The sequence below is a fragment of the Curcuma longa genome, chromosome 14, assembly GCF_044706935.1.
Source record: "Curcuma longa cultivar G26 ecotype Majalengka, Jawa Barat chromosome 14, ITB_CL_G26_1.1, whole genome shotgun sequence".
In the NCBI taxonomy this organism is placed as follows: domain Eukaryota; kingdom Viridiplantae; phylum Streptophyta; class Magnoliopsida; order Zingiberales; family Zingiberaceae; genus Curcuma; species Curcuma longa.
Window position 1 is genome coordinate 9,114,312 of NC_133874.1, and position 10,493 is coordinate 9,124,804.

The 10,493-nt window shown below is 37.5% G+C and overlaps 2 protein-coding genes across 2 annotated transcripts; one reads left to right on the forward strand and one right to left on the reverse strand.

Annotated features, from left to right (window-relative positions):
• On the forward strand, nucleotides 1-1,423 carry LOC141845211 (uncharacterized). The gene has a single exon (XM_074733266.1). The coding sequence runs from the start codon at nucleotides 84-86 to the stop codon at nucleotides 1,212-1,214; it is 1,131 nt and encodes a 376-aa protein (XP_074589367.1). The 5' UTR covers nucleotides 1-83; the 3' UTR covers nucleotides 1,215-1,423.
• Nucleotides 1,424-5,828: 4,405 nt separating this feature from the next.
• LOC141845486 (uncharacterized) lies at nucleotides 5,829-8,982 on the reverse strand. The gene is made up of 3 exons (XM_074733543.1): nucleotides 8,720-8,982; nucleotides 8,278-8,547; nucleotides 5,829-6,041 (listed from the first exon to the last, which is right to left on the reverse strand). Exons 1-3 carry the CDS (start codon nucleotides 8,904-8,906, stop codon nucleotides 5,986-5,988), a joined length of 513 nt encoding a protein of 170 aa, XP_074589644.1. The 5' UTR covers nucleotides 8,907-8,982; the 3' UTR covers nucleotides 5,829-5,985.
• Nucleotides 8,983-10,493: the final 1,511 nt, after the last annotated feature.

Genomic DNA, 10,493 nt, shown 5'->3' on the forward strand with positions numbered 1-10,493 from the left:
CGCCGTCTGTATCTTCGCCCCCTGAATCGCCCCCAATTCCATCGCTTCTCGAACCTTCTTCGTTCAGTCTCCCACGCGAATCAATGGAGTCTCCACGGCGCCACCCTCCGCCTCCGTCGTCGGCGGCGGCGAGGCCGCTCGACCTTGAGGTCACCGTCGTCTCAGCCAAGCACCTCAAGAACGTCAACTGGCGTAACGGCGATCTGAAACCCTACGTCGTCGCCTACCTCGACTCCGACCGCCGCGCCGCCACCAAGCCCGACGACGCCGGATCCACCCGCCCCGTCTGGAACGAGCGCCTTGCCCTCCCTCTCCCGCTTCCTTCTTCCGAAACCCTTCTGTTCCTCACCCTCGACGTCTTCCACTCCAAGCCCTCGGAGACCCCCAAGCCCCTGGTGGGCACCGCCAGATCTCCTCTCACGGGGCTCCTCGACGCTGAGGCCTTCGCCGCCTACGCTTCTGGAGGCGGCGGCGGAAGCGGGACGTCCCCGATCCGAACCCTCGAACTCCGTCGCCCCTCTGGCCGCCCCCAGGGCAAGATCCGGATCAGGGTGGCCTTGCGAGAGCGCCCCAGTCCCCCACCTGAACCAACCGATCCCACTCACCACTTTCCTCCGCCACCTCCTTCCAGCTATTTTTACTCCTCCAACGCTCCTCCCTTCCCTTCTCCGCCGCCGCCTCATCCTCAGCATCACTCGGCTAGAGATTATCGCGCCTTCTCGCCCCCGCCTTCTTCTCTCCCTCCTTACGGCCACCCTCCGCCTCCGCCCCAGTCCCACCCTTACCCTTCGCAATATCCCTACGGGAGCTACTCCGATTCCTACTCCTCTGGATACTATGCCCCTGCTTCCGCCGCCTACTATTCTGCTCCACCAGCTCCGGCCCCCGCTCCTGTCCCTGCCCCTGCCCCTGCCCCTGCCCCTGCCCCTGCCCCTGCCTCATCTCCAGCCCATCAGTTCTATGACCGGGCATCTGGTTACGGTGACCCATCAGCACCTGCGGGCTACTCGGCCGGGTATTCTTCTTATGACAACAAACCAAAAGGAGGCAGAGCAGGACTGGCGACAGGAATGGCAGTTGGGGCAGTGGCTGGAGCATTAGGCGGGTTGGCGCTGGAGGAAGGGCTTAAGCACGAGGAAGAAAAGATCGCCGAGAGAGTAGAGAATGACTTCTCGGCAAGGGATGATTACAGTGACTATCGTGCTGACTACTGATCACTTCCCACTTCAGTTTGCATCCTCTTGTTTATATCAGAAGGCTTAGTGCTGCAGTGCTGCAAGAGGCCAAGATGAATAAACTATGCCTGGTTTGATTTCTCTTCCCAATATGCATATGTTGTCTCTGAGATCAATTTCTATAGACAATAGCTGAAATTGTGTTATTATGAAGCTTAACCTTCTCATGCTAAATGGAGTTTGCACTAGCATGCTTGTCTAATCTCTTATATTCAGTCTTGTGTTGATGTCTTTGAATTTCCTTATAGAAGTGAATATTATTTCCATAATATTATAGCTTGATTCAATTTGTGTATCATATTGACTTTTAACCTACTGGTGCAAGTTGCTCATTGACAGTTGTTAGTTCACAAACCAGCCTATATCAGGTTTTAGTTTGTATTTGTAGAGCATGTCTATTTTGTTTTGATAATCTAGGAAAACCACTGAGAATTTAGTTAAGTAACTCATTGTAGCATGCCAATCTTGCTTCGATATTTCAAGGTCCATGTTTGAGCATGCATTAAAGCAAGTGTTGCTCTATAAGCTGTTAGCTGTTTTGTTTTCAGTTTGAGTCATGAGAAATGAAATTATAATAAATTCTGATTCTAGTTTCTGTTTGGTGGTGATCCAGTTGGAAAGAGTGGGAAGGAGCTGTTTATACTGGCATAGCTACAATCCTTACATGCCGTCAAGGATGATTCTGTGTTGCTAAACTTGGTTTTCCTCGCGAGGGCATATTGAGCTTTGAGTAGACGATGCTCCACATGTTGGTGCAATTATCTCCATGTGATTGAGGTTGATCAAGTGGTTTTGATGTGTTTGGCAAAGGATTTAAGTTAGGCTAATGTTGTATTTACTAATGAAGTTTGTCAAGTATATCGTGTAGGATACTGACAAGTTACTGCTTATGCAAAGGGTGGATGAAGTTCTGAGTAGATACTTGGTGGTTGGAGAAGTTTAAGTAGGCCAAAAGTGATCGAATTGTTGGTGATTAGAGAAGTCTAAATAGATTAACAAGGACCAAATACTTGCAGTTGAGAAGTCATAGTAGGTCAAGGATGATCAAATACATGACAAACGAGAAAACTTGGAAGTAAGGTTTTTTGGCTGACAAGGAAGATCAAAAGGCATAAGCTCCTTGCAGGTAAACTCTAAGTGAATTATGAGTCTCTGAGTGACTTATATTTTGATTTTGGACATACTTTGACTTAGGCGAGGATTCGATCAAGAAACAAATGTTTCAAGGTTGTAGTTAACGATCCGATCAACTAGGGTTAATATGAGTGAATTGATGTGTTGTTTTACCCATTAAACCCACTGAAAAGGGCATTATTTGCCATACATGGCTTACATGGACAACACTTGAGTAGGTTGGAAAAAGGTTGAGTAAGCAATTGTTATCACCAATTTAGTCGACTAAAACATGCTTAAGTCGATTGGAATTGCACAAAAAATTGTTTGAAGTTTGTTTAAAGCCGATTTGAGGACTATAAATAAAGGGACAAGAGTAGATGATCATCCAAGGCTAGAGAAATTGCTTGAAATCTAACTTTCTACTGATATTACTCTCATTTTGTCGCTTGTATTTCTTTGAGTTTAAGGACTTTATCTTCAAGTTTCCTATTTTGATACAAAACTTTACTTGTGCTTTATTTTATTTTTTTCTAGTGGTTTTACTTGGGTTGGCTCACCTTACGAATTCATACACCGTATAGTAGAATTCAGATGCTGTAAAGTAGGATAACTCGAGCTTAGGCCTTGCGAATTCATACACCATATATAGTGGTTTTACGTTTGAACTTGGGCCGACTCACCTTACGAATTGTGGTGTGATTGAGTGAAGTTAATGCTCTCCATGAGTCCCATGAGTCTATTTTGCTCGAGCATAGTCCTTTTGTGCTCGGTAAATGTTTGTTCCTGTCCAAAAGTTTCAGAAAACCTGACCAAGCTAGACTCCAAGTATTGGAACTCGAAGGCGAAAAAGCACAACTCTATTAGTTTGAAAAATCTTGATAAAAGATGCTAAATTTATCTACTATTGGCCACTTAAGGGTTTGTTCCTGTCCAAAAATTTCAGAAAACCTGACCAAGCTAGACTCTAAGTATTGGAACTCGAAGGTGAAGAAGCCCAACTCTATTAGTTTGAAAAATCTTGATAAAAGATGCTAAATTTATCTACTATTGGCCACTTAAGGTAAGTTTTTATACTTGAGTTTGATTATATTAGTGGTAGGAGTGTAAACGAACCAAGCTGCTCGCAAACTATTCGAGTTTCAGTGCGAAAAAAAATTCGTTTGAGTTCGTTTGATTAAGTTAACAAGCCAAGTTTGAGCCTGATTTTGAACTCGAAAATATTATCAAGTCGAGTTCGAATTTAATAGTATTTGATTCGTGAACTTGCGAATATGTTCGTTTAAAGATTCACAAACGTGTTTGTTAAGAGGCTCGACGTGTGTTTATATATATATATATATATATATATATATATATATATATATATATATATATATAATGAATTATAAATATTATATATTAACGAGTCAAGTTCAAACTAAGCTCGTTTAATTTTTAAATGAGCTATTTTTGAATCGAGCTCAAACTAAACTCGTTTAATTTTAAAACGAGACATTTTTAAATTGAATTTGAGCTGTTTGTGAATTATTTAATTTCATTACGAGCTAAACTCGAGTTTAAGAATTAAAGCTCGAATTGAACTCGAGCTTAAGAAAAACGAATCGAGCTCGAGCTTGAGCCTTTTACTGTTCGGCTCCATTCGATTACATTCCTAATTAGTGGTAACATAGATGGAAATTTTGTTGTACATGTATCAAAATTTCAGTGTTCATGAGAAATTATTTCTTTCTTGGTATATAGATGGAATGATCCAACATCCCCTCTAAATGAGAATGTGGATTTATGCCTCTGGAAAATAGTTGAGTTGATTACGATGGAGTAGAGTTATTAAAGTAGATAAGGATCGAATTGCGGTGAAGCTGAGACAATATTCTTCTTTGTCGTGGTAAATTATAACTTTTCAATTTACCTCCTCACAGATGATCGTAGGATCGCTGAGATGGTGGATTTCATCTTTTACTGAAAAAGAGAACGTGGATTCATAACCTTATATTTCTTTTTGATTCATGACTTTTTAAGTAGCTGATTTAATATTTAGATGTGGAAATGTGTAGAGTTGTAGAGGGAGAGTTCTTATGGTGAAGCCCCTATTATTAAGTATTCATTGTTCGAATTTTAATTATTATGCATCGTTAGATATTTTTTTTCGATGGGATGAACAAAAAAATTGAGTTTGGCTCAAACTGAAAAAAACAAATTGAACTGGATTACATTTTTAATTTACCAAATTGATTTGATTCATTTTGCACACACCAACCATAAAAAAAACAGTTAGTGGGACTTAGGTTTGATTGTACATAAACTAAATCAAATTAAAAAGATAATTATGTTTTAAAATAATAAAATATACATTTATCATTGAGATCCATTATAAACCATTTAACAATTGCAAAGTCCACATCTATGTTTAATAATAAAAATTAAGAATATAGTTAAAACAATAATTACAACATTGCAGCCACTGAGGTGCAAGAATTTTATTATTATTTTTAAAAATAATTTTCATAACTTTGATAGTCAGCTTGTTGAGCTCTGGATAGTGATTCTATATATTGTGTTACTTCATCAACTTAGAGGTGGCTATTGGGATGGACTGCCCGCGATCCAATTCGAGCCGGCCTAACTTAGACGCACGCAGCACGACCCTTAGGAGCTAGGTCATATCGAGTTGAGCCTTGTCTGGTCCGGGAAGGATCAGAATCCAAAGTAGCTAGATGATTAAAGGAGTGAATTGAGAATGGCTGAGAAAGAAACATGAACTAATAGCTTGCATAAGTTACATTCAGTTCAACAGTTCAATCGAATTGAATGCAATTTTGGTAAGTAGTGGATGACAATTGGAACTATTTATCTTTGCAAGTCAAACCGAAAAGTAGAGCTTAGCCATGAGCCAGAGCTACCGAACCTAAACCCTAAAACCCTGTTGAATGCACACTCATTTCAGAACCTGTATAGGAAGAGCCAGAGCTACCAAAGGTCATCTTCTATGAACCAGCAAAGGAAGAGTAGCTATAGAAATTAGTTGAACAAGAACATCCTGACCCATCAGCCTACCTCATACCACAAGCATAAACCACAACACCAGACCTTATCCAACCCAACTTACCTTAGACTAGCCACCTAGAGCTCGATCGAGTTGAACTCGCACAAGTTAATCAATTCAGCAAAAAACAAGACACCTCAACCACCTCTAGCTTGTCACCAAAAACCAAGGTATGGATGGGAATCAAAATCTTCAACAGATCTCACCATCACTGTGCTCTGATTATAACACTTCTGATCTAACATTGTTTCTTTTTTTTTCCCATTTGAGCATAGCTATTTTATTCAGTGCAGTAGAACCGCCAAGGGTTGTGATAAAATGACAGAGGTTTAGAAATTCTAAGACATTCGAACAATTTTAAAACTCTAAAGAAGAGAAGTATTCATGAGCTGATTTGTCTTGTGTGATTTGTTCAATGGTGCAATCTTAGAGCATTAAGATGAAATGATTGCTAATTTATAGAGCATTCAATAATGATAACCAACAAAGGATTTGTCAATACACAGGGAACATATCAGAGACGTGGAAAAATATGAATTCTAACTCGAGAGCAAACCTTCGAGCATGAAATGCTTCATTAAATTGATGGCATCATGAACACAAAGCTTTCTCTAATACCTCTTGTAATTGCCCACCTTTGTAAGCTTCTGCTACATAGTAGTGCAAAAACATTAATAAACTAAAATGGAGGGCATTGCAAACATTAATAATATAGATAATGATATAATAGAGGATAGAGCTCAATGGCGTAGAAGAATCTATATAGCTGATCCACCTAGTGGAATAAAACTAGATTGTTATTGTATGTGTAAAAAAATTAAGCATTGGAATCCGCACCATTGTCAGATACCTGAACCTAAGTCTGATAAACATAAGAACAAATAGATGATCAAGCAAGCTAGATAAATGTTGATTGTGCTAAAGCCTAAAGGTTCAATGGATCAAACATATTGGCTAGGCAGTAGATCATGTTATATCATTCAAATTGGCTTGATACACCTATTGGGAAAGTGATGTCAATCAGATCGGTTGACTTGGGCAAGACAATCAAATTGAGTAATATAATCTAAACAATCAAACCAAATGGATTGGAATCTTTTTCTCCTCTTTTCAAATTGTTCTAACCCACCCTCTTAGTGTCTCAACGTAAGGCAGCAACAATAAGAGGAAATCTTTGACTATGAACAATATGACTTTTGGAGCCAAGGCAGGATTCTCCCCTTGCTTGAGTAGTGAATTCATTAGGTAGGAGGTTGACTACGCTATGGGTAGGAAATGAGGGATTTTGGTTGTGGTTAGAGGATGATGAAGAAGATTCCATGATTGTTTTTGCATAATGAATATGTAGTTTTATTAATTATATATATATATGCCCATTAAGGGGAGAAAAAAAATACAAAGGGAAGTTTTTCATCCTACCCTAAGAGAGGTTGTGATGTGAGTATACTAATCCCCCCAAAACAGTGGCAAGCTCAACTGCAAAAAAATTTGAGCCTAGTCATGCCCTATAGCCTTAGTTGAGCTCTAATTTAGTGGAATTTTACTGTATCTTATGTAAGATCTTTCTTTTATCAACTTGTTCCCTTTATATATGTTGTTTGACTCTTTATGTCCCTTATGTTACTTTTATTATGCATATAGATTTTATGCTTAGAAATTAGAATATCTATTTCATTAGAGCAGGTGCTATCAATTATTTGAACATTGTATTACTTATGAATTTACTGTTATACATGACATGAAAAACATAATAACACGTGTAGTAAAAGAATTTTAGAGAATACTACCTGAGGACATGATTTATCATCAATGAATTATAGCATGTTATGGAAATCACTTTATGGGCCTTAAAACTTTGTAGTTGAGTTTGCAAAAGTTGGTCTGTCCACACTTAATTATCACATGACACCTTGCGATGATTCTAAACTAATGAAAGTTTAGTATTGTCAACACCCAACTGAAAAGTCAAGCTTCTAAAGTGTTGATTTTACATTGATGTGAACTATAACTTTACGGATGAGGTAACCCTCTCAGGTTGGGAGATAGATATGGGCATTGCCCCCAATTTGATGATTGTGATTGAGGTCTCCATTATGTTTCATGTTAGAGATTATATCATTTGCATAGTGTTTCTCTTGCATTGACTTGCTTATTTATTTATTTGCTTGTTGCTTTGAGAGGCTCTCCTACTAGTTTATTTTGATAAGTCTCTTTTCATTTTAGCTTCATACCAGTCTAAAACTTTTGGAGGTGTTGAGTAAATTCATTAGACGTGCTGCTATATTCTTTAGATGCAGAGCCACCATCCAGTTTCGAAGTTCATATGTTTTATGGAGTTTTCCTTTTAATTCCCTCTATATTTCTGCACACTTATATTATGTTTTTGGATATTTATCATGCCCTTTTTCATCAATTCAAAACATTGTACATATAGATAACATTTGTTAGTTAAGGCTTTGAGTTAATTGTTATTGTTCTTGGTGTAATGTTCATGTATTCCCATGAATGTAGCATACAATTGTGTTATGAGCATTATCGGAGCCATAGCCTTGATTGGCACAAGGGATGTGTTGATGGGATTGCCCAATTGTTGATGCAACACAAATTGGCTTCTTCATAAAACATTAGTATCAACACATTGTTCCCTAGAAAACTCAACAAATTAGTTCAAAATTCCAAGAAGAAACTCTAATCCTTTGTTCATAATGAACTTCCTAACTGATATTATGATTATTAAACCATGCGACTTCATCTTTAACATGTTTACCACTAGCTCATTTGAGAAGGAATACTTTACTAGCATGCTAATCGGAAAAACTTCTTGCAATTACAAAATAACTGGGAAAATGGACAAGCATTCAAGTTTATGGGTTGAAATCTTACCGACAACAATGTCACAGCCACCAAAAAACTCCCCATCAATGTAGAGTTGGGGAAAAGTTGGCCAGTTTGAGTATTCCTTCATCCCCTGACGCAGGATTTCGTTTTCAAGTATGTTCAGAGTCTCGAAAGGCACGTTCAGGGAATTCAAAACCTGCACGACAGTGTTCGAGAAGCCACACTGGGGGAATTCCTTCGTTCCCTTCATAAAAAGCACCACTTTGTGCGATTGCACAACCGTATCGATTGTCGATTTCAGCTCGGGATTCAAAGCTGAAGCCAAATCAATCGAAGAAACAAAGTAAAGACCAGGAACAGAAACGTACTTGAAAACCCTAATCCATTCGACGAACAGGTTGAGAAAAACGAATAGATGTGGAAAGAAAAATGAAGTGGCGTATTCATAACAAGCCATCAAGAGGCAACCGAAGGAGCAGATCCTTACCAGAGGAGCACCTAATTGCGAGAGAAGCCCTAAGCCTCTGACCGATGCGTGTAGAGTCGCCCCTTTTGTGCAGGAGGCAGCGAGGCACAGAGGAATTCGTAACTACATGAGATGCCCGACGATGAAGAGGAGCGGTGAGTAAGTCGGAAGGAGGAGCAAAGACGGCGGCGGCTGCAAGCGAGGCCATCGTTCGCTAGTCGGCGAAACGGAGTGTCGCGAGAGAGACGGCGCAGAGGACGGGCGACGGTGGTGGATCTCCGGAATCTACGGACCAAACAAACAAAACTAATTTTTGAGATAAAAAAAATTCAATTATATATATATATATATATAATTCAAGTATATTGGCCTATCAAACCGTGAGCTCAGTCTCAAAAGTTCTGATGACATAACTGAATTAGTTACAACGAAATAAAATTAATAAAAGTTTGAATTTTGGTGAAGCTAAGACAATACCTTCCTCAATCCTCATAGATGATTTCGTGGGACTGACCGTGTGAGGTCATTGGGATAACGGATACCAAAGAACTTAATTTCAGACTTATTTGACTACAGATCAAAACTCCATTAGGGTACTAACAATCTTCTCTTTTTTTTATGTTGGTCAAACTAAATTTGAAATTAGAAAAAAATAATAAACATAATAAAAACATGAACATGAATAAACATAATACAATAACAAATAATAATACTTATTCTTCTGCATGTATGTTTAATTTCTAATATCTTTTTTTTCTCTATTTTAACAACAACAAAAAAACAAAAATACTGGTATTAGAAAAAAAATGTGATACTAATTATTTAGATCATAAAATTTTTTAAAATTTTAACTAGATAAAAATTATAATTTCTTTAATCATGAAAATTTAATTTTCATTGAAAATATATTTTAATTAATTTTTAAATTTCAAAATATATGATTTCCTTTTGATAATTAAAAAAATATGCAATTGTTACAAATTCTAAAATTTTATATGCTTATAGAAAATATATCATATGTTTATAGAAAATAATTTTTATTAGAAATTCATACAGAACATTTAAAAACTTATTTTTGCATATTAAGTCCACCATAAATAAAAAACAATTTCTTAATTGACTTAAAAAGGATTTTTAGGTAGTCAAAATTGATTTTGGAACCCAAAATAAATTTACACCTACTAAATTTATTAAATATTTTTTTGAAATAAATCTTTTTGGTATTTTTTGGATTTGGCACCTGAAATTTTGATAATTATATTTTGGTCTACTATATCCTAATATTTGTTAAAATTTTATTCTTTGGTTCTTTTAACATGATAGTCTAATTATGTAAACAAATAGAAAATTTTTCTAATTTTTAATTTCTTTTTGTTCTCTTAATTTTGCATTTTCATCCTTCATTTTTTCTAGTTCATCTTTAGAGCATGAAATAGCTAAATTGTTCTCTAGCTCAGTGTTGATTTGTTTTAAATCCATATATTTCTTCCTAACTTTACATAATAACCTAGATAACATTTTAATTACATCGTAAAGTTGATTGGAAGGCAGGTTACGTATGTCACTTACCATTTCAGATTTATCGATTGAGGCTCCCCCTGCATGATTGCTTTCATTGTTGGATCCTACTTCTGACTCTTCTTTTTGCATCGCCATCAAGGCAAGCCCGATTATTTGCTCTGACTTTAAGTCTTCTAAAGACTCGTCTCAAGTTGTTTTTAGATTCTTGTGTTTTTTTTCCCTTTTTCTTTGGGCTTGTGCTTGAGTTTAGGATAGTTGTCCTTGATATGACCTT

Bases quoted from the DNA above. Each gene is read 5' to 3' on its own strand.
- LOC141845211 (XM_074733266.1), top strand. From the start codon at position 84: ATGGAGTCTCCACGGCGCCACCCTCCGCCTCCGTCGTCGGCGGCGGCG.
- LOC141845486 (XM_074733543.1), bottom strand. From the start codon at position 8,906: ATGGCCTCGCTTGCAGCCGCCGCCGTCTTTGCTCCTCCTTCCGACTTA. The intron at 8,548-8,719 runs GTAAGGATCTGC...ATTTGGCTTCAG, and splicing joins CGCAATTAGGTGCTCCTCTG to CTTTGAATCCCGAGCTGAAA. The intron at 6,042-8,277 runs GTAAGATTTCAA...ACTATGTAGCAG, and splicing joins TGGCTGTGACATTGTTGTCG to AAGCTTACAAAGGTGGGCAA.